The following is a 23,832-nucleotide window of genomic DNA, read 5'->3' as shown; positions in this document are numbered from 1 at the left end:
GGATCGAACCTGTGTCTCCCTCATTGCAGGCAGAATCTTGATCACTAGCGCCTCCTGGAAAGCCCCTCTCCCTCTCTGCTGCTGCTGCTGCTGCTAAGTCGCTTCAGTCGTGTCCGACTCTGCGCGACCCTATAGACGGCAGCCCACCAGGCTCCTCTGCCCCTGGGATTCTCCAGGCAAGAACACTGGAGTGGGTTGCCATTTCCTTCTCCAATGCATGAAAGTGAAAAGTGAAAGTGAAGTCGCTCAGTCGTGTCCGACTCTTCGCGACCCCATGGACTGCAGCCCACCAGGCTCCTCCATCCATGGGATTTTCCAGGCAAGAGTACTGGAGTGGGTTGCCATTGCCTTCTCCGCCCCTCCCTCTCTCAGTTCAGTTGACTTCAGACGTGTCCGACTCTGCGACCCCATGAATCGCAGCACGCCAGGCCTCCCTGTCCATCACCAACTCCCGGAGTTCACTCAGACTCACGTCCATTGAGTCCGTGATGCCATCCAGCCATCTCATCCTCTGTTGTCCCTTTCTCCTCCTGCCCCCAATCCCTCCCAGCATCAGAGTCTTTTCCAATGAGTCAACTTTTCTCATGAGATGGCCAAAGTACTGGAGTTTCAGCTTCAGCATCATTCCTTCCAAAGAAATCCCAGGGCTGATCTCCTTCAGAATGGACTGGTTGGATCTCCTTGCAGTCCAAGGGACTCTCAAGAGTCTTCTCCAGTACCACAGTTCAAACACATCAATTCTTTGGCGCTCAGCTTTCTTCACAGTCCAACTCTCACATACATACATGACCACTGGAAAAACCATAGCCTTGACTAGACGGACCTTAGTCGGCAAAGTAATGTCTCTGCTTTTGAATATGCTATCTAGGTTGGTCATAACTTTTCTTCCAAGGAGTAAACGTCTTTTAATTTCATGGCTGCAAGTCACCATCTGCAGTGATTTTGGAGCCCCCCAAAATAAAGTCTGACACTGTTTCAACTGTTTCCCCGTTTATTTCCCATGAAGTGATGGGACCAGATGCCATGATCTTCGTTTTCTGAATGTTGAGCTTTAAGCCAACTTTTTCACTCTCCGCTTTCACAATTCCACTGTTTTCTTCTAGGTGGCGTTGCAGAGGACAGAGCCGAGCACGCCCCATCGGAGCAGGAGCGACTTCTCCAGTAGGGGGCGTAGCCCGTACGGGGCCAGGTCTCCGAGAGCCGTACGCAACGTCAGGGGCGGGAACGACCCTCGCCCCGCCCCTACCGTCGCCGGTGCCCTGTGATTGGAGGAAGGAGCCGTCACTTGGCAGGGCCGTTGGGGTAGGAGGAAGAGGGCCCCGGCCGAAGGTGACGCGGTGGCTGCGGAGGTGTGGGGAGCCGAGCGGGCGGTACGCGAGCGCGCGCTGCGGCAACATCTCGGGCGCTCTCCCTCAGCGGCCGCTCGGGCGCTCTCCCTCAGCCCTCGGCGGTGAATGGCGGCGGGATGGAACGCGAGGGGAGCGGCGGCAGCGGGGCGTCGGCCGGGCTCCTGCAGCAGATCCTCAGCCTGAAGCTGGTGCCGCGGGTGGGCAACGGGACGCTGTGCCCCAACTCCACCTCGCTCTGCTCCTTCCCAGGTACCGGCCGCCCCGCGGGCCCGCTGCGGGGCTGGTTTCCTGGTGGGAAGGGGTCGGCTCGGCCGAGAGCTGGGGGCGGCAGCCCTTCCGCCTCCCCCCGCCGCTTCGCCGCGGGCCCCTCGGGCGGGCCACCCCGATCCCCCGGGGGGCCCCGTCGTGAGGGGAACTCGGCCCCCGCCCGAACTCGTCCTGCTCTCTGGAGTTCCCAAACGCCCCGGCTTCAGGCGGGAACTCGGCAGCGCCCTGGTGGCGGCCGCCCCTCCTCGTCTAGGGCACGGGAGGCGGTCTTCGCCTCCTTTTGGCGGGCGGGGGCACTGGGTAACCCCAGCCCCTTTCGTCCGCCCCGGCCTCTGGGCTTTCGCGCCTCGGTCGGTGCGTCGTCGGTCAGAACTCAGGCACCCGCTGTGCGTAGGGTAGGTAGCCCAGCCTCTGCACCAGCCTCTCTTTCTAGGAATCCCTTTCTGGAGACCTGTTGCCGCGTCTCCCACTCCTGTGTTCGAGAACGTCGACACGGCGCCTTTCTGATTCTTACGCCACTTATCTTGGCTGGGCTTGAGAGCAGAGATTTTCAAACTTAGAAATCGAGATGGAAAGCTTTCGGGCTCAGAAAACTGAGAGGAGGAAAAAATACTTGGGAAGGCTGAAAATAAAGCCTTGGAGGGGAGAGTAGTGTTGTGTGTTGGCCCTTTTAAAGGCAAGAAGACTGAGATCAGGGGAGTCTGAAGGGTAAGGTTGGGCCCTCCAGCAAAGCTGACACATACTTTAACTCAGTAAACAATGCAAGAACCGGCCTGAGACCTGCAAAGGAAGTAAGTTTGGATTACTGCCTACAGTTAAAACTGGTAAACAAGGGACCTGTGATTTCTCATCCGCTGGGCAGCGACCGCCAGGCGCCATTCAGCGGACACCAGGGACTTGCTGTGTATTACCTTTCTATTATTTTCCCCAACAGGTCTGTGAAGTAGTTAATAAGATAAAAAAAAACGTTGAGACAGATGCAGGTGTTAGCTTGAAATCATGCCTATAATGATAATCTGGCAAAAGGTATCAAAAGAAACTAAGATCACATTTGACAATGACAACAGAAATATATGGCATTCTGGAGACCATGTCCGAAAAATGGAATGTTCATGCAGTCTGAAGGCGCTGCTGGACCAGATTGGTCTATAACTTTTCTCGCAACTCTTTATTTGCAAAAATTTTAAACCTACTGAAATATTGAAATGATAGTGTAACAGATACCTATATACTTTTTACTTAGGTTCATTATTAATATTTTGATCCTTTTGCTTTCTGTCTAAAAATATATATGCATGTGCATAATATGTTTACTTTCTGCATAAAAGAGAAAGGAGGTTACACAAATAGTGGCACTTGACAGCTAATGCTTTATAGCATGTATCATTTAAAATGACATTTTCTGCCACAGCCTAGAAAAACATATTGCACTGGAATGTGTTAACACATTTAACATCCGTAGAATATTACCTATTATATAGGCCTTATTGAAAGATGCTCAGTTGTTTGAATAATGCCATTTATACCTTTCTTAAAAAATTCCAGGATCCAATCGAGGGTTACATGTAGGATATTGTTGTCTTTTTAGTCTTGTTGAATCCAGAATAGTTCCTCCATCTTTCTTTCAGTTTCTTGAGACTGACATTTTTTAAAACCTGGCTAACTGTTCCATAGACTGTCCCACAGTCTAAGTTATCTGATTATTTCTTCATGATTAGATTCAGATTAAACATTTTTGATCAGGATGCTACCTACATAGGTGATGTACACTTCCCAGAGCACCACATTAGGAGACATTTAATGTCATTTGTCCCTTTATTGATAACACTAAGTTTAATCAGTTGGTGAAGATGGTGTTTATCAGATCTCTCCACCATAAGGTTACCGTAATCAATAAGTCATATGTGAGGTGATATTATGAAACTGAACATTTTGTTCAGTCTGGCTTTTAGATGCCTCTTCTTTTAAAAAAAAAGATTGAGGTAAGTGGATTTGGGAGGATAGTTTTACTATGTTATAGTAGAGAATCTGTAGCTAAGCATATTGTTTTCCTTTCAGGAACTGTTCTGAAATATTAAACTGCAGTCTGTACTTGAGTTTATGGGTACTGCAGTGGATATATAACCTGGGGGTAGTGATCACCATGGATCATTCACTCAAGATGTATTTACTGATCAAGTGCAGACTCTGGGCTGGAGTTATAAACATGCATGAGATACAGCCCATGGACACAAGCTGATTGGAATGTGATGAGTAAACACACGGGGTGAATATGTAACCTCCCTGTTGTGTCTCTTCTTTAGCTGGAATGATGGATTCAATAGGTACATGAGGCACCAAAACCTGCTGACAGTGAATCTCATTCATTGTCCTGATTCTGGAATTGTTTCTATTTTGGCCCCACAGAAAAGGTTACTTGCATTTTATGCCAACTCAATATGGCAAAGTCATTGCTCTGAAATACTCTGTGGTTTATCACTGTCAGGAAGCTTTGAATTGATTTTTTTAAACCTGCATTTGCAATTTAGACCTTTAGGTTTCTGCCTAACCCTTCTTATTCCAAGTAGTTCAGATTTCTTTGGTGGTCATTTTTAACAAATCTGAATCCTGAGAAAGCAAATTATTCTCCCACCTTGTATCAGGAATAAAATTCACTTTCTAAAGGGACGAATCTCATTATATTAACACTTTCAATATCAAAGTATATCTTCCCCCTTCTCTTTTGTTTTTGGCTACGCCACATGGCTTGTGGGAATTTAGTTCTCAGACTCGGGGATCAAACCTGGACCCTCAGTAGTGAGAGCATAGAGTCCTAGCTGCTGGAGCCCAAGGGATTCCCCAGAGTGTACCTTCTGATAAACTGAAACCCACTGATGTTTTAGTTGTGCCATTGCTGGGATCAAGGATCCGTTACACTTGGATCAGTCATTTACTCATTCGGTCTGCAAATTTACTCAGTGTCTATTGTGTGTCTCTTGTTTTCTAGGCACCAAGTAAAGGTGTGTTAGTGAACAAAACAAAAGAACTTTCATTCTAAAGGGGAAAGAGAAAACAAAACTTAAAAGTACGGAGAGGAGGGGCTTCCCTGGCAGCCCAGCACGTCCAGTGCAGGGGGCTCGGGCTCAAACCCTGGTCAGGGCTGAGACCACACATGCCTTGTGATACGGCAAAATGAACAAAATATGAAATGGAGCAGACAGTGTGAGTGCAAGACTGGGCAGGGGGATGGTTAGTGGCAGGTCTTGTGTGTTGAGCGGAATGCTTGTCTTACGTAAGGTCATGAGGAAGCCCTCTAAGATGATGCCGTCGGAGGTGAAATCTGAAAGGGAATGAGGAACAGCCACGTAGCTGTCTGGAGACGGGCATTCTGGGCCAGAGGCAGCAGGTGCAGAGGCCCTGGGACAGGAGCTCACTGCAGCAACGTGAAGGAGGCCGGTGCAGTGGGAGGGGCGGTGTGGGCACGGGGGCAGGGGGTGAGGTCAGATCCCCCAAAGTCGTGTTCGAGGGGTTTTGAGCAGAGGAAGGATGATCCGATTCACTTTTTTTTTTCATGTATACAATTTAATGATTTTTTGCCGAGTTTTCAATCATCACAAAAAACAACTTGAGAGTGTGGTCATCACTCCAACAAGAAACCTTGTCCCCATTATCACTGACTTTCTGGTTTTGTGTGGAGAATAGATGAAAGGCCAGATCAGGGCAGATAAGAGCTAGCCGAGGCTAGGGCCAAGAGACCATTAAGGTTAAGGCAGGCCAGAAGGGCCCATTCAGGAACCAGGGATAAGTGGGCAGTTAGGCAGTGGCCTCGGGAGAGAGGTGGCAGGCTACCGTTGATAGTGCTGGTGGGCCAGTCCTCCTTGTTAGGAGAGGAAGGGTACCTCGAAAAAACTCAGTTTCCCTTTACTCTCGGACTGCCCCTGCGCTCACAGCACTTCTGGCGCCCGATGTCGTTTTTCTGCACACCGAGCAGTGTCCTGCAGCTCAGTTCCGTTCTGACACTGTCTGCTTGGAGCTGGCTTCCAGTCCCACAGGTTAAAGGCCCAGATGCACAAGACTGCCCCAACCCCCCACTTCAGATGCCAGTCAAAGTCTAGGTTTTCACATGTGCTTCTGACCAGCTAAGGTTTCCATGCCGTCCTTCTCGTTCAAGTAAAAATGCTAGAGCAGCTTACAGAGTTCAGGAAAACAGTTTACTTACTAGGTGACTGATATGTTCCCGAAGATGTTAAAGGATGGAAATGAACACCACATTAAGAGATAGGCAGGGTGAAGTCTGGAAAGGTCTCTGAGCACAGGAGCTTCTGTTCCTGTGGAGCTGGGGTGGGTCACCCTCCCAGCACATAGGTGTCTTCACCAGCCCAGAAACTCTCTGCCCTCCGTACTTTTGAAATATCTATGGAGGCTTCATCACTTAGGCATGACCGATTATTAACTTGCTTCTAGCCCCCTCCTCTCTCCTGAGAATGGAGAGTGGGGCTGAAGCTTCCAAGCTTGCAATCATAGCCTGGCCTTTCTGGTGACCAGCACCCATCAAGGAGCCCACCAAGAGTTGCCTTATGAGAACAAAAGGCACTCCTGGAAATCCCAAGGAATTTAGGAGCTCTTCCTCAGGAACCAGGGTCATAGATTAAGTCTTAGAAAAAAAGATTTTCCTAGCACCATTATCTTAAAGGGTTTTTGGCGTCGGGAGTAGAGACCAGATATATTTGTATTAGTATTTCACAAGGAAACAGATGGATCCCCTGGCAGGTAGGTGGGGGTGGGTAAGAGAAGGGTCTCACAGTGGGCAGTGTGGACAGAAGCAGGCCGATGGGCACTTAGCATCTAGGCAGGCCAGCGCAGAGTTGCAGGACTGGGGTGGTCAACTTGGAACCCCAGCTACAGAGGCACAGTTGTTTGACCTGGAACGTAACGCAGAGCGGGGCAAGCTGAAAGGACGGCTGGGTGCCAGGCCTAACTCTGCCCACTTGTTCTGTGCTCCTGTTTCTGCTGATTGGGGCCAGTTTGGTCTTGAGCCGTTGCTCGGAAGTGAGGGGGCTCGACTGTGGCAGCTAGAAAGCCAGGGAGCACAGAATTTCCCCCCAAGAGGTCTGCTGTGTGACGTTTCTCTTTAACTCAAACTGAACAATATGCTTAAAGATACAGACACTCTCTTGGCAGGGATCTTTGTCTTTTTAAAATTTCTATTCTTGTTCATTGATGTGCCTGACATATGGAATGGGCTAAGTATTTGCTGAATTAATGAACTCTTGGTATTGGTATTAGCTTGCTGTGGCTACTGAAACAACTCACCACAAATTTAGTGGCTTAAAACAACACAGATTTATTAGTCTTGGAGGTCAGAAGTCCAGATGAGTCAGCAGAGCCATCTTCCTTCTGAAGGCTCTAAGGAGAATTTGTTTTCGTGTCTTTTCCAGCTGCTAGAGGTCACCGCATCCTTTGGCTTCTGGCACCTTCCTCCATCTTTAAAGCCAGCAGCACAACATCTTCAGATCTCTTTGACTGTGACTCTCTTCCAGAGACCCTTGATTACAGTAGGCCCACCTATAAAATCCAAGATACTCCCCCCCCACCATTGCAAGGTGTCTAATCTCATCACACCTGCACACTCCCTTTTGTTATGTCAGGTCACATTTTCATAGGCTCTGGGGTTGAGGATGTGGGCATCTTTGGGGCCTCTTCTGCCACCAGTGCTTAGTCTGGTTTCCCCTTATAACATTTATTTCAGGTTAATAACCTGACTTGTTCTTCACCGTGGGGAAATGATGTGACCTTAGCTGCCACAGTAAACAAAGTTGAAGATAGTGCACTTTATGTGAAACAGTGAACAAGGAAATACTGTAAAATAGATAGACAAAGATGTTTGACAGTGTATAGAGCCAGGGAAATGAAAAGTACTATATGATCAATAAATAGCTGTGAAATAGATGGCAGATTAAGGCGCAGTATTAACGGTACATCACTCAGCTTTTTAAAAGTGTTTTATTGATTGAGGTTTGCCCTAGCTATTCGTGTTCTGTATTACTTTCATCCTCTGAAGGTGTTTTATGAATTGTACTGTTCATCTAATATGATAAAGCCTTTCTTTCCTACTTGGAGTGGCTTAAGTGACGCTGTATGAAACATGGAGGCAGTGGGGGAGCGAATGGATGTGACTTAGGGCTGTATGTGGGAGGGGGCACACTGCTCCTCCCCCTCAGAGACCCATGGAGGAGCCGACTTGCTGCACCAGATCCTGTGTGCACACATGCCTTTCAGCTTTTAGAAAAGTCGAGTTGCTAGCCCAGCAAGCCTCCTTGCTCCAGGGAAGTGGGAACAGGGGAGCGTTGGTGTCTGCCAGGGCTGCTGGAACAAAGCACCGTGGACCAAGTGGCTTAACCAACAGAGGTGGAGATTGGAAGTGCAAGATGAGGGTGCCAGTACGGTCAGGCTGAGGGCCCTCCTGGGCCATCTTGATACGTCCTCACTCGATGGGGAGAGAAAGAGTAGGACAGGCACAGAGAGAGATCGCTCTTCCTCTTCTAAGTCCGTGGTCCTGTCGGATTAGGGCTTCCACACATGGGTTCATCCCATAGCAGTTGGGTAGCATACCCGAGTGTCCAGACACACTTTTATTGAAGTTACCAACTTCCTCTGTCTCTGGAAGATTAAAGCTTCCCCCCAGTTCACTGCCCACGTGGTTCACCTCAGCCAGTGAGGAGCCACGCTCTAGCAGGCCCTTGAGTCGCTGTGGCGAGCAGTGCTGTCTCTAAAACCTGGGGGGCTCCAGCGGAAGCCCCGTGACGGCAAGGTGGACAGCAGAGTCCCTGAGCTCCTGGAGGCAGGTTTGTGTCCCATTTGTCCACCCCTGGAAACTGCCATTCCCGAGTCCTCACAGAGCTTTGTGCACACCAGGGGTGTAATGGCAGCCAGAGTCTCTTAGGTGACTTGAGGAGGAGCTGCTGAGGACTCGGGGATTAAAGATGGGGTTGCTGCTTAGCAGGGAGCTGCCTGGCGCTGTTTCCTGGGTTGGGGATGGTGGCAGTGGGTGGTGTCCAAGGAGGCCCCAGTGGGAGATGCCAGCGTGCAGCAGGGCCTGGGCTGGAGGGGCAGATGGGGAGGGTGGCACCTCTCAGGGAGCGGTGTGCGCACCAGCCTCTGCAGCCTCTGGAGCTGCCGCCGCCGAGGAGAGAAGTCAGGCATTTGCGCATGGCGCCCTGTCTGTGATGCTCACACTTGTCCTTGTGAAAGGGAAATCACGTAAGTGAATTTCCAAATCTGGGTGAACTTTTTCTTCAGTGTTTGGGAGTAGGGGTAGCTTGTCAGGAGTCAGCCAACCTTTTCTGTCAAGGGCCGGATTATACATATTTTAGGCTTTGCAGGCCCTATGGTCTCTGTTACTGCTCCAGCCCTACTCTTGGAGCTTGAAAGCACATAGGCAAGACTTAAATGAACGGGCATGGCTATGTTCCGCTAAGACTTCCTTGCAAAAACGGGGTGGCCGCAGTTTAGTGATCCCTCCAAAATCGTCAGTGTTTGGATATTTGACTGATGAACTGCCACTGGAATGGAATCATTTTAAAGTTGAAATAACCGAGTATAATGACCACGCCTTTGTAATGACTGCCCTGGGGAAGCTGGTGACGTCGACCTTTCTTTGCTTTCCCTTGCAGAGATGTGGTATGGTGTGTTCCTGTGGGCACTGGTGTCTTCTCTCTTCTTTCACGTCCCCGCCGGATTACTGGCCCTCTTCACCCTCAGACATCACAAATATGGTAGGTTCATGTCTGTAAGCATCCTGTTGATGGGCATCGTGGGACCAATTACTGCTGGAATCTTGACAAGTATGTTAGACGTTTAAAATACAGTCGAAACATTTCATATGAATAGTCAGTTAACTTTAGGAGCCGTTGTGGAAAGTGTCTGAGCGGGATAAAGAAGCGCACTCTTTGTGTGCAGGCCCTGTGTTTTATACACTGTTCTCTTCTCGCCTCAGTCCCCTCTGACTTGGCTAACATCTTTGACTTCCTGAGTCAGATTCTGTCTTGTGGCTTCAGGGAAGCCACTTTAAGCTTTGTGAGATATGTCTTGTGATCTTGACCACTATCAAGATAATATTTGGCTTTTTAGAAGCTACCGCTCTCCTTTCTCTTCAGCTGTCACTTCACTGATTTGCAGCATTGCAATCTGGTTGACAAATTACCTCCCTTCATCCAGGTGCAGGTATTTTAAGGATGGAGGAAATTTTGTTTAGAAAAGTGCCTTTTTTTTTCTCTCTCTTAGGACTTTCTGAGTAAGAGTTTGAGCAACATTCATAATTATACATTATTTTTATCTGTGTGGTATCTTTTGGGTGGGGGTGCGGCTTTTGTTCATGTCACAGGGATGAGAATATTTTTAAGCTCATAACAAAATAAAAATAGCATGTATATTTTATATAAATTAAAATTTATAAGAAAGCAAAACCAAAAATCCTCCATTACTGTATTCCTACGTGATAACCACAGTTTGCATATCGTTATATGCTTTCAGACTTTTTTCTTGGTTTATGTAATTTTTTTTTTCACTGTGATTTTAAACTTTGAACTTCAAGCAGAAATTCCCCTGTCTCTTTGACTTTAGGGGTTTTTTTTGGGACAAGGTGGCCTAGTTTCTCTGTGTTCTGTAGATGCTGAAACCTTTGTGATAAGGCAGTGGGGAGGCTAATTTTCTCCTGTCTGCATTAAGGAGTTTCCATAACTGGCCTTAAACAATATTTTTAACTATATCACCTGCTGCTATCTTTAAGAGCCTCTGCTCTAGTTTTCTTACTGGATTATTAGCCCCCAGGACCTGTTTTAGAGTTCTCATTGGTAAAATAGCAATGCTGTGTGATGACTAAATGAAATTATGTGTGTATATAAAACATAGAATATCTAACACGTAGTAACTGTGTCCTTCTTTGACTCTAGTGCGTACAGCCTATTCCCTTCCCATTTGCTGCTCCTTCTGGTTTGCTTTTAACTATCTTCCCTTCACCATCCAAATCCCACTTTGGGGCCCAGTTCAAGTTCTTTAAGCTTCTTCTGACCCAACCCACTTTTTTTGGAGATAAATTACAAAGAGGCCCAATGGAGCACTGCCTCTCAGATGGCAGTATTAATAGCACAGGGTGCGTGCACTGCCAGTAGGGCTGGTCTTTCTTCTCCTTCAGATATGTTAATATACCATCACATCACTTTGGTACAAGGTGTTGACACTTGATCGAAACAGTATATATCGTCCTGCATTACTCAAAATCTGTTCCGTGCTTGTGCTTTCTGTCCTATGTCCCCAGCCGTATTCTCTGACCAAGGAGAATACTGTTTGGAGCATTTTGGGGTGGCTCAGGAGAAGATTATCTGGGAACTTTGGATCTGTTCTTTTCAAATGAATGAATTCTTGACTTTTCTTAGTACAATGCTGAGTCCCTGTGAGCAATTCAGGGTACCTGAGTAGAAACAGATATCTGTTTGTTCTGTTTATTCAATTTGTAGGAAGTTATAGTGACCAACAGAATGACATGGGAAATAGAAAGGAATCCCAGAGTATCCCTCACCTCAAGCCCTTTGAATGAATAGCAACTTGATGGGCTTAGGGTCCCGCTCCCTTCCTTTCTTCCTTCTTTTTTTTCTTTTCTTTGCTGTGCTACACAGCTTGTGGTATCTTAGTTCCCAAACCAGGGATTGAACCCCAGGCCACAGCAGTGGGCCATCTGGGCATTCAGGGCATTTCCTCCATCCATTTCTTGAAGCGAACTCTGAGTGTAGTACAAGAGGGAGTGGGGTTTCCCTGTGACTGCTCCTGAAATATTTCTTGCTCAGCCTCACGCAGAGGATTTTCTATCATTTATTGCCAAGAATTTGTTAGGTTACATGCCGGGGGAATAAGAGATGTTTTAAGTTTGTAATCGGGTTATGTGAATATTGCAGTCTTTGTGATTTTGGCTATGACTTCCAGGTGATTTTATTCAATATGTCTAGGAGACTTAGTTTGAAAGAGTCCCTTTTCTAAAAGCATTTGTTGGTGGCTTGCAAACCATGTAAGGAATACTTAAAAGCACGAGTAGTTAGCAAAAAGAATAGGGAAAACAAAAACATTTCTGTAATGTTTAAATTTTAATGTAAAAAATTTAGATCATTCTTAGAGTTTTATTTTTTAATTTCTTTGATGTTTTTTCTACTTAGAGTTTTAAGTGCTATATTTTTCTGCTTATATTAAGCCCCCTCTCATTTTTTAACACACTTGAATTTTTGAACAGGTGCAGCAATTGCTGGAGTGTACCGAGCAGCAGGAAAGGAAATGATTCCGTTTGAAGCCCTTACCTTGGGGACTGGACAGACTTTTTGTGTCGTAGTGGTCTCCTTTTTACGGATTTTAGCTACTCTATAGCACATGCCCTTGTGCTATGATGGTGAATCGGTTTTATAGAATCCTCAAAAAGAATACATTATGGGATGTTTTCTCAGTTCTTCAAACCAAACAGTATGAAGAACAACACTTCAGTCCTTTCTTCAGTTGGAAGTTCCAGGAATTAAAGATCTTTTTGGACTCATTGTTCTCAACCAAAAAAAAAAGTCCAGTTTCTTTTCTCCCTGTTTTTTATATATTCACATCAGGCGGTTTACAGGTGCGCCTTACCCAAGCCGTCAGCAGTGCTTCTGGGTTGGCACCCTTCACGCTGAGATTTACAGTGTCCTGTGAGAAAAAGGCAGCCTCGCACGTTTCAGAGAAACTGTAGAACATAGTGGTTTACTTCTGAGCACAGTAAACTGGACTGAAATCTTACCTGATCTAATCTTGATTAAAATTTGGCAAACCCTTGCCACATCTTCATGACAGTAAGTGCCAAGTAGGTTTTGGTTGAGCATAACGTTGAGAACAAATTTGGAGAAATAAAACACACACAAAACCTATAACTCAAGTAGTGGCTTCAGTTCCACTATTTAAATAAATAAAAGCTAACTCCTGAATGATGTGACATTTTATGAATAACTGTTTCGACCTCTGATTATTTTATATATTTTAAGATGTGTGAATTTCCTGTTTTGTACATTTTCTCAAAATAAGCTAGGTAATTGAGAATTTTTTCCACAGAACTCCTGTACCACCTTTTCCTATCACTTTATAGTCTATTGATTTTATTTAGTTTAATTGGAAACACGCCCTATTAAATAGTTTGAATGGAAAATTCTCAGTCATGTTGATCAGGATACTCATTGGACATTGAGACACACACACAGAAAGATACTTTAAACATTCTGTTAACATTTTTTTAGTGACTTTGGTTTGCTCGTGGCTCTTAAAAAACTGTAAAAGTGCAGCTTTAACTGGAATTAGGAGTTATTGATTTCCTAGTCTTAATGTGGTTACCTAGTGGTGGGTCTTCAGCCCATTTTACAGTGCTGGGTATGACTCCCAGAAAGTGCCTAAAGTTTAATTTTCAGATATACCTTCCACTGTGCCCTTTATATTTCCTTTCAAGAGAATTTATATCCTTAAAGAAAATTAAATATCAGAGTTTTTTTAAAACCCAATTTTAGCTCTTTTAATTTTTCTTCTAATGCCTAGCTTTCCTTTTCATCTAAAAGGCCTAAAAACTGTGACCTTCGAAAGAAAAAGGATTGCAAAAATTAAATATCTGACTTTATCCTTAACCACATAAACTGGTTTGTATGAAATACAATTGTTATCTGTTTTCAAAATAGTTTCTGGTAATTAAATATGACATTTTAAAGGGAAAGTTTTCATTATGAGTGTGAAGCTACCTGCCCATGAGGTCACGTGCAGTGCTGTTTGATTTAAGCAATATGCACTCTGGCTTCTGATTAAAAATAGCCAGGAGAACCAATTTACTAGGGATGGGCACAGAGAAAAATTAAAAAGGGTCCCCAAAAGTAAGTGGACATTTTCTTTTAACTGATAGGCCATTAAACTACTTATCAAAATTACAGTGATAGATATACTCTAACGAGGTGAAAAATTGTAGGAGTTGTATACAGGCAAATATCCTTACAAATTCCCCAACAAGATTACTCTCCAATGCTCAAATCTTTCTTTCAAACAAATTTTTATGTCTTTAGCTCAGGACTCCATTATTTCAGTTCAGTAGTTGGATTTTGAAAAGTAGCCCTTCAGCTTAAGAAATTTTCCTTCATCTCTACTGAAAGATGTCTCAGCATTCTCACCAAAAACATTCCTTTGGATAGAGTTTCACAAATTGAGTGTGGGCTAGTGGTCAGTGGGCTTCTCTCCCCCAATATTAAGTTTTCAACATATTGATCCATGACTTAAATGTTTGGTTGCTTTACTTCTAGAGCCAAAACACAAGAACTAATGCATTTTGAACGCTGTCTTTGTTTTCATCTGTTTCTTGTTTGATTATCCACTGTTTATCCGCTGTTTTTAAGAACTTCAAATATAAAATAGATCTTCACATTATTGACTGTTTCATCCATCCCAGTATGTGAACATTCTGTGAGTAAATGAATATAGACTTTATATAACTGAGCTTTGTGGCTTAGAATGTTTTCAGGAAGAAACTATTTGAATTATAAGGAATGTTTATTGTCCCTAAGGGTTTCTTTTTCTTTTTAATTTCTCATCTCAAATGCACAATTGTTTGGGAGTGGTTGCTCGGATGAAAAAGTACTGGCATTTGTGCTGAACATTTTATTTTCTCACATAAAGCTTCTGAGACGTTTTGCCAACTCCTGACTTGCCTGGAGACATGTGAAACCACCCCTGCCCCAGCTATGCATCCACTTTTCTTTTAGTGGGAAGGAGAAACCCCCAACCATGAAAAGCTGATTTCTGGATTCTTTGAGTAAAGGTTTTAGGAGAAAAACATTTCATGTAAACTTAAATCCAATACAAATGAGTAATGAATATTCCAAGACAAAGGTGTCTCACTGTACTGTTTACTGATTCGGAACATTACCTAGGAAATGTCTGAACTAGGGAGATAAAGTTCATGCAAATAGTGATCTTTAAGCTCTTGTGTTTCCTAAGTCTTTAAAGTGTATGTTAGCTTTTGATTCCAAAAGCTGCTCTGGTTTGAATGAAGTTCTTAATACAACTGCAGTGCACACCAACCTTCCCTAGGAGATCATTTCCTGAAGTTGAAGTCCTGGTGCTGTCCACACGCAGAAGGTTCTGTGTACATGCGTTTCTGTTTTGTGCATTGTTTCCCTGCTTGTGGTAAAGTCAGCTTAACTTTTTGTATTAGATTATTTCACTAAATGCTGCAGTCAAACTGATCAAATCTTTGTACCACAGAAAGTTATTTAAATTTTATTTTTCTACTGAAATTTCTAATTCTGGTATAAATGTTTATCAATAAAGATTACTTTCAACTCTGTGAACTTGAACTGATTTTTCTTTTTCAGTGGCCAATGAATTTAAGCTTTTGTAATGAAGATTTCCACCTTAAGTGTGTTGGTTTCTTTCTTAGGCTTAGTACTTAACATATCTATTTAACTCTATTTCCTTTATGTTCAACTTACTAGTTTATGGTAACATTCCTGTCCAGAGATCTGATTAAACACTACTTACATGTGAACTTGAGCCTTATTAACTTCACTTTCTGTGCTATATGTTACCATCAAAAGTTTTTGTACAGTTTCACACTGCGATGGCTAAAAACTGATAACCCTTTGTGATAAAAATGTATCATTTCAATAGTCCACATGAAGAGGGTCTCCAAGGTTGGTTCAGGATTCTGTGACATCATAAAACGTTTTCTGCCCTGCCATTTTCAGCAAATTGGATTGTCCCATTTGGGTAGCTTACCCCATGGTCACAAGGTAACTACTGACTTCCAGGCATTGCAGATGGACATACAGTGTAGCAGGAGACTAGCCATCCATTCTCTATTTTTTTTTTTAATTTAGGTATAACATACAGTAAAGTACACAAGTCTTAAATGTGTAGCTTAATGAATTTTTATATATTTATACACTTAGGTGAAGTGGTAGTACTTCGGTCAAGATATAGAATGTTTCTAACACCCCAGACGGATGCAGAGCTCTGCAAGAAACCTCCAATATCTTATGTATCCCAACAGAAGATCTCTTCTGTTATCAAAAAGATGATTACTCATGGTTGGACAGTGGGAAGAGACTATGGGGAGAGGCTAAAGATGCTGAATTTGGCAGGAAGGGAAGGACCCCATAAATTATTGCCGACAACGTTGCAAAGAAGAATCCAATTCTGACTCTAGGTTGGCAACTGCTTCTTTGACTTGCTTTCTGTTGCTTTTGTCATTCAGTTCAGTCACTCAGTCGTGTCTGACTCTTTGCAACCCCATGGACTGCAGCACAGTTCAGCGCCTTCCCTGTCCAGCGCCAACTCCCGGGGTTTATTCAAACTCACGTCCTTTGAGTTGGTGATGCCATCCAACCATCTCATCCTCTGTCCTCCCCTTCTCCTCCCGCATTCAATCTTTCCCAGCATCAGGGTCTTTTCCAATGAGTCAGTTCTTCGCATCAGGTGGCCAAAGTATTAGAGTTTCAGCATCAGTCCTTCCAATGAATATTCAGGACTGATTTCCTTTAGGATGGACTGGTTGGATCTCCTTTCAGTCCAAGGGACTCTCAAGAGTCTTCTCCAACATTTTTTTATAGCTTTCTTTTCTTTCTTTTGTTATTATACTCACACATAATAGCCGCCTCAGAGGACCCTGCCCCTCTGCCTGACTATAAGCTCAAGTGCTTCTGTTCTGCTAATGGAGAGATAACCTGACCCTGCCCACCTGTGAGTGGAAGAGATCAACACACCCCTTCCAAAGGCTGGCCATTCTCTCGGAGGTGTTTGCAAGACTGAAGACCCTTTCACTTTAGCTCCCCACTGCCTCTCCTTTATTCTGCCTTTTGACTTCAGTTCCTCATTGCTTATTTCTCGCTGACTCAACGGAAGAACTTTGCATTCAGACCCCCACAAGATGGTTGCTCTGAGGCGCTAGTCTGCCATCTTAGTCAGCTTTCCAAATGAAGCCACGTTCCTTGCCTCGACACTTCGTCTCTCGGATTCACTGTCCTGTCCTGCGGTGAGCAGAAGGAGCTTGGACTCGGTCACAACATGGTAAGAGTGAACCAGGAAACTTGTAGGTGGTTGGGGTTTATTATTGTGGCCAATATTTGTCCAAAGGGATTGCTCAGTTTCAGCCTGTTTATTCTTGGTGGGATTATGTGCTGAAATCTTTGAATTTTTAAGTGGTATATTGGGTGTTCCCCACACTAACAAACATTGTGTTCAACAATTCAACTCAATTCTGACTCTACCCAGAAGTAGCACTCCACCCACCCCCAACCCCCCATCCTCAACCACCAACTCCAGACGTCAGTTGCGAGTCCAAGTTCTTCTGTGCTTCTGACTGATTGCCTATAAATTGGGCTCAATTAATTTGAGAGCGACTCACAGAACTCAGACATTTTACTTACTAGATCACTGGTTTATCATAAGGATTTAAATCAGGAACAGCCAGATGGAAGAGATGCACAGGGCAAGGTATGGGGTATGTGTGTGGTGCTTTCGTGCCCCTTCAAAGGGACAAATTTCTCCCTGAATTTCCACATGTTGAACTGGGAAGTTCTCAACCCTGTCCTTTGCAGCTCTATGGAAACGTCATTACATATGCCTGATTCATTAAATCACTGGCCATTGAGGATAATGTATATTTCTTTAAAAGCATAATAGCGCAGCTGGTGACATTTAAATTCATGAAAAATGCTTTTCAAATCCAATATGTTTTTAAGCTCGATGAGAGCTGCTAACCAATTTTAGACCTCTTTACTAATAATTTGACAAATAGAAGACAGTTCCATCATTACCACTAAAGTGGTCAGAAACTTTGTGAGTCTGAACAAATGTATGGGATGCTTGTAAGCTCTAAAGAGGAGAGTGGGAGAAGTGGGGTGCGGGAGGAGAGAGTCTACTGAAGAATGCCAGGGTAGCATTTTCCCCAGACTGAGACTCCAAGGACGGGGCAAAAGGCTACATCCCAGTTTGTCACAAAATGACAAGCATTATATCTGGTTATACTTCCATATGGATTAACTTGAAAGGATTCCTTGTGGATGATGTTTGAGTTCTTGAATACAGCCATTCCTTGTAATTACATCTGTGATGTTACCATGCACACTCAATCAGCAGAAATACAGGGCTGGGTTCTTGTGGGTCTCAGGTCATACCATTTTTGTCACCTGATCAGTACATAGCTTTGTTTTATGTATGTATCTCTTCAAAGACACTGTATTTAATAAAACTTTCTTACAAATAATGATACATACTATTAATAATGAATTACTTCAATGACAGCATTATTGTGTCATGTACAACACTGAGACTGTACTATTTTAACTCTAAGTCATACACACACAAAAACACAAGCTACACATAGAGTACACATACAGTAGACACATACTATATAGTGCACGTTAATGCAAATAAAGATTCAATGTTTAACATTTTGTAAAAATGTTACCTAACATCTTCCTGGTTGATGGAGCTGCAGGCTGAACAATGGCACAGTGCAAGTGTGGTCAAGCCTCTCCACCTTGGCTTACTCCACGAAAACAAGGGAGAGATTGGTGGCACTCATTCTGCAGATGAGGAAGAGGGTGGCAGGTTGGCATCTGTCAGTTCAACCTCAGAAGTTTGGCTCTCAGCACTTGTTGATGGAGTGGGCAATTTTTTCTCCCAAAATGACTCCAGAAATTACATCGGCCCTGTCTGCTTAGCTTTTTGCCTGAAATGTCTCAGCATAGGGGGCAAATGCACAGGAAGTTAAGCGCTTAAATATGAGGCTTCGATCAAGCATAGGGTCACATTCTTCCATGTCACTGAAAATTTTTTCCAAAGCGGGGTTCCATTCGTTATTTTGACTGCTGTAAGCGGGACAATTTCTGGACTCTTCGGCTGACTTTCATCACCATTTTCATCATCATGTCTTGCTTTGCCATCTCATCCACATCTTCGTTGGTGGGTTCTATTGCTTTCTCTGCCAAAATTTCCTCCACATCTTCCTCAGGTCACCAAAGCCTTCACCTATTTGCATGTGGTATGCATTATGTTTTTGACACTGTTGTTTATACTTTCTGCAGCACCTTCAAAGCCTTCGAAATTTTCCATGCAGTCTGGTCAAACATTTTTCCAACAGTAACTGATTGATTGTCACCTGCTTGATGTTGCCAACATAATCCATCACCTCACGTGCAGTGACTGATTTCCGATAGTCCATCATGCTAGTTTCCTTGCTGGCTTTGATAGCCTCCAAAGTCTTACTATAAAGCTCACTTGTATACTGTGACTTGAAGGCTTTCACTATGCCCTGATCCAGGGGCTGGATGAGAGGTAGTATTTGGGGGAATGAAAAGAGCTTCCACGTTGGGGTGGGCATTTTTTAGTTTTTCTCAGCAATGGACTGGGGCATCCAAAATTAACAAAATCTTCAAGGCAAGGTTTCTACCCTGGGAATAGTATTCAACTTCTAATATAATTCAGCTGTGGAACCAATCAGACACCTTCCACCCTTTTTGGTTCCACCTCCAATGCACCAGATATGTATGGTTCACGTTTTTCTTGTTAAGTGCTTGTGAACTTGAAGGTCTGTGCACCGGTAAGGGTTTGCACTTGGAGTCACCCTTGGCATTGGTGCACTTAAGTAGGGTTGCACAGTCCTGGAATGATTTAAAGCCCCGGCCGTTGGAGGCCATTCACATTACATAGGTTCTTTCGCCAACATTCTTGTAAAATAAGCCAGTTTCACCAGCGTTGAAAAACGGCTCTTCCACATACCCCTTTTCCTGTATAACATTTAGCAAGCATCGTTTGAATTCTTCCGCAGCCTTCTGATCTGCAGAACTTGCCTCAGCTGCAAGCTTAACATTATTGACAGCATATGGCCTCTTGAAATGTGCAACTGACCCAGCGCTACAGAGAAGGGCTTCTTCACATTTTTCTGACCCTGGGTAACATGACGGTAAACTTTTGACTTTCAGCCTCAACAATGCTGTCTACCAGACTTTTTTCATCGGTTTTATTGGTTGAATCCACAAATTGAGCCACTTTTCCATCTTTTCCATAGCTGCCTCGCACACTATGAATGTCACTTTAGCACTTTACGGAGCAGCATCAGATACAGATTGGTGACTTTCCTTTTCCTTGATGTACTGGATAGTTTATTCTTTAACACTGAGCTCACAGCCACAAAACATACCTGAATGAAGCTCTATCTAACCCAAGTATTTTCTCCATAAGGCACATCACAACCTTCTTGCACTTACAAACATTAGGAAGCACCCCAGCAATAAGCTTGTTACCGAGTGCAAGCTTGCTCTGCTCGCCGCACGATAGGTCAATGAGTCAGAGAGACGAAGTGTTGAGGCAAGGTCGGCAGACAGAGAAAATGGCAGGCTAGTGCATCAAAACAACCATCTTACTGGGATCTGGATGCCAGATTCTTTTATAGATCAGAGAGAAAAGAAGCAATGAGGAACTAAAGTCACAAGGAAGTAAAGGGAAAGGGTCTTCAGTCTTGTAGAACATCTCCAACGGAATGTCCAGCCTTCAGAAGGGGTGTGCTAATCTCTTATATTCACAGGTGGGCAGGGACAAACTACCTCTCCTAGAGCCGAACAAAGGCACTTTAGTTTACAGTCAAGCAGAGAAGCAGGGTCCTCCAGGCAAGCCATTGAATATGATTATAATAATAAAAGGAAGTCAAAGAAACTTTCCAACTTGGAGTCAGAATTGGCTTCCTCCCTGCAACACACCCAGGGGTCATTTTAAACAGCGAAATCACCGACAGAAAGCACACCGATGAAAAAAAAAGGAAAAGCGGCACTAAACAGACTGGGAAGACGATACTTATTTACACTAAGAGGGCTGAAGCAAGATAGCAAATTGTCTGCCTGCAACCACAGTACAACCCACCACTGGGTAACTCAATATTTTCACTCTCTGAGCATATCGGGGGAAATAACCCCAGAAAGGACCGTGAATATCGATTTGTGTGTGTGTGTGTGTGACTATTTTAACAACTAAGCGAATTCAATTATATCAACCAGTGACTAACGAAGGGCAACTGTGTTCCCATGGGCAAAACCAATTTTCCTTAAGCAGATACACTAAATCAAAGCCGCCGAGCTCTGAAGACTACAAGTCCCAGCATGCACCGCTCCAGGACGAAGCCCGCATTCCGCCGACCGCCATATAAGCGTCAGGTCCGCGGCTTTGGCCCGGAAGTGGTGCTTCTCGGCCTAGCGCCGTTTCTGCGTGTGCGCACGCGCCGCCGGAGCCGCCGCCATCCCCCGTCGCCTCCGCGCACTCCGCGTTTCTGCGGTCTCTCCCTAGAGCTTTGCCGTTGGAGGCGGTTGCTGAGGCACCGTAGGCCCCGCGCGGCAGCAGTATGGAGGAGTTTAAGTCCGAGGATTTCTCCGTCTCGAAGGAGGACGAGGACTACGCGCTGTCGGGTGAGCACTCCTCCTGAGGCGAGAGGCGACTTGCCCCGCCCCCGCCTCGCTTGAGGCTCGCTTTGCAGGCGTTTGTGGGCCCGGTGGGAGGGTGGCGTGGTTCTCAAGCGGCCCTGAGCCCGCACCGCGCGGCCGGGTGGCCCCAGTTAGCGGACCGGGACCTTTCCCGCGGCTGATTGTCTGGGCCGTGTTCGGTCGACGCCCCCTCTCAGAGGGCGGGAACCCGCAGGTGAGCTCGACCGTTAGTGGTGGTTGGGTATCGCGTACCCTCAGCAACCCTGAACGCTTCGGGAAGGCCATCTTACGCAGACCTTCCGTCCCCAGGGAATTGCTAGCATCACGACCCCGATACATCATTTTCTGTCCTCAAAAGAGAGAGGGTGGTTAAAAGTTAACATAATGATGTCTTTTGCTTCTTTGCAGTCTCAGTATTCAGCCCTTCTTAGACCTTTGTTTTATTGTTTTTCTATGTTGCCCACATCTTGGCGCTCTGTGCGCCATGCAAACAGAAATAGGCCCACGAGCTTTGGAGGAAAAGGAAAGAGTGGCTCTGTTACTTTGCCAGGCAAAGGGTTAGGGCAACACGGTAGGCTAGCGCGTCAAGAATTGTGCCCCTCTCCCTGGTGAGTACGGAAAGGTCGTATAGTTGGCAGGAGTTAGTGATAAAGGATCAAGGCAGTAACCGTCTAGTATTCTGCAAAGTTTCAAAAAGGGTGCTGGCGAGATTAGGGTGTGGTCCAGTTTGTCAATGGTGGCGAGCTTCTCTGGTCCTTTAATCTTGCCTCAAGTGGTTTCTTTGCTGTTCCTGCTTTGAATAGCAAGTGTTCTGCTGTTTGGAAATGAGGGAAGGTCCTGGAGACTGGAGTCTTGCCTATAAGAAATAGGGGACAAAAAGGCCTCTGTGCCCAGGAGTCCCTAACGGGCCTGCTCGGCAACATGTATAGGCTTCAGACCAAAATGTTACCCATACCTACCCCTCCTGCCGTCCTGCCCGTTCCCCAGACTCCCACATCTCATTAGAAGTATCTGCTCGCACAGTTGCACTGGGTCAAACAAGATTAAAAAAAAAGCCTGGAGAGTTGTCCTTGTTCACATTCTTTTGGTCGAGCCAATCATTACATTGAGTTTGAGGCTACAGTGAGGATGAATTTCTGATCATTCCGTCACCAGTGTGGCTCTTACTGAGCTACCATTATCGACTAAGACTTGACATAGTTTCCCCGCTCCGTTCCTGTTAGATTCTTGGCCGCCAACACTGTGCGTGCTAAGGTCCCACTCTTTGTGACCCTAGGGACTGAGGGCCCATCAGACTCCTCTGTCCATGGGATTCTCCAGGCCAGAATACTTGAGAAGGTTGCCATGCTCTCCTCCAGGGGGTCTTCCCAGCCCAGGGATGGAACCCCCATCTCCTGTGTCTCTTGCATTGGCATGCAGTTTCCTTACCATTAGCGCCATCTGGGAAGCTCTTTAAATATCAGCATGATTATTTGAAAATTAGTTTTCATTGTAATCAGTTACCATGCACCTCCTTAGAAATAGTCAAATATTTCTAAAAGAATTATTTTGAAACTGAACCATTTCCATCACTTATCCCTTTCTGTTCTCCACTGAAGAAACTGCTTTCTTCTTTTAAAATTTGGTATTTCCATCATCTGCTGACTTAACCCATTCATGTTAGGTCTTCTTTTAACATCTCCTTGAGTCTTTCCCCTCTCTGCCAACACACACTTTTTCACCTTCAGACCCTTCCCACTTCCCCAGCCTGCCAATGTTCCTATGTCAATTTGGGTTAGACTGTTATTAATATTAAGTGTTTCTTTTTTTTGTAATGACTTTGAACATCATGTGACTGAACCATCTGGTATATGCAGTTACTGCTTTTCCTGCACTAGTTTTCTCTGGAGTTAATAATTGCCATTTTGTTGTTTAGTCATCTATGTACTTACTACTGATTTGATCCTAAATGCTCAAAATTGTTTAAATTACCTCCCAATGTATTTAGATTTATTAGATAATCATTCGCTATTTTGAAGTCCGTCTTTGTCTTCTCATCTGCTCCAATTTGTCTTGGTTTTATAATCTTTAAACCTAAAATCTTCCATTTTGACCACTACTTTGGATGTTTTGTTTATGTCCCTTTTCTCTTAGACTTCCTGTTCTCTTGGGTCCCATGGTGTCTTTTTTCTTGGTGTGTTCCACCAAAATAAGAATAAATCCTCAAATAACTTCTTGAAGAAAGATGCATGTTAGAAACTATTTTTTTTGAGACCATGACTATCTAAAAATAACCAGGTGACCCTCAGGCATGATTAATAGTTTGGTATGGAATTCCGTATTCTATAATGTTTAATCTGAATTTTGAAGGTACTTCTCCATCATTTTCTAAGTTTCCAGTGCTTTTATTAAAAAAAGCTTGTTGCTAGTTTTTACTCATTTACATAAAATTTGTCTCTGGACTCTGATAGAATCTTGTTTTTGTTCCTTCTGTACCTTTTAAAATTTAGGGGGGACAATTTTCTTCATTTTATTTTTTTGGAACCATCATTATTTGTATGTTGACTCTTGCTACACCTTATGGACTGGTGCTTCTGTTGTTTTTTCTCTTTGCATAAACTGTCCATCAGTTTCTTCTCTGTGCAGCCTGGCACTGGGGTTGTTGACTGGGGATGGCCTGGTGGCCTGCTCTTTGCACAGTGACTTTGAGGTTCTTAGAGGAGGTGCTGGGAGCAGTCACAGCACAGTACAAT

General features: G+C 44.6%; 2 protein-coding genes across 4 annotated transcripts in view; both read left to right on the top strand.

Moving 5' to 3' along the window:
* Nucleotides 1-1,351: 1,351 nt before the first annotated feature.
* TMEM170A (transmembrane protein 170A) lies at nucleotides 1,352-14,965 on the top strand. 2 transcript variants are annotated; one of them, XM_068992053.1, is made up of 3 exons: nucleotides 1,352-1,598; nucleotides 9,269-9,370; nucleotides 11,875-14,965. In XM_068992053.1, exons 1-3 carry the CDS (start codon nucleotides 1,466-1,468, stop codon nucleotides 12,003-12,005), a joined length of 366 nt encoding a protein of 121 aa, XP_068848154.1. In that variant the 5' UTR covers nucleotides 1,352-1,465; the 3' UTR covers nucleotides 12,006-14,965. The 2 variants fall into 2 exon arrangements, with proteins under 2 accessions (XP_068848154.1, XP_068848153.1); XM_068992052.1 differs by having other exon boundaries at nucleotides 9,269-9,439.
* Nucleotides 14,966-20,942: 5,977 nt separating this feature from the next.
* The window catches only part of LOC138095789 (craniofacial development protein 2-like), a 39,531-nt gene continuing 36,641 nt past the window's right edge, over nucleotides 20,943-23,832 (top strand). For both annotated transcript variants that reach the window (XM_068991689.1, XM_068991687.1), the window contains exon 1: nucleotides 20,943-21,085. In XM_068991689.1, coding sequence (XP_068847790.1) covers nucleotides 21,022-21,085 — 64 coding nt within the window. In that variant the 5' untranslated portion in view covers nucleotides 20,943-21,021. The remainder of the gene's footprint in view (nucleotides 21,086-23,832) is intronic.

Source organism: Capricornis sumatraensis, chromosome 20, assembly GCF_032405125.1.
Source record: "Capricornis sumatraensis isolate serow.1 chromosome 20, serow.2, whole genome shotgun sequence".
NCBI classification, from domain to species: domain Eukaryota; kingdom Metazoa; phylum Chordata; class Mammalia; order Artiodactyla; family Bovidae; genus Capricornis; species Capricornis sumatraensis.
Note: the sequence above shows the minus strand (reverse complement) of the source record. Positions and strands in the feature narration are given on the sequence as shown.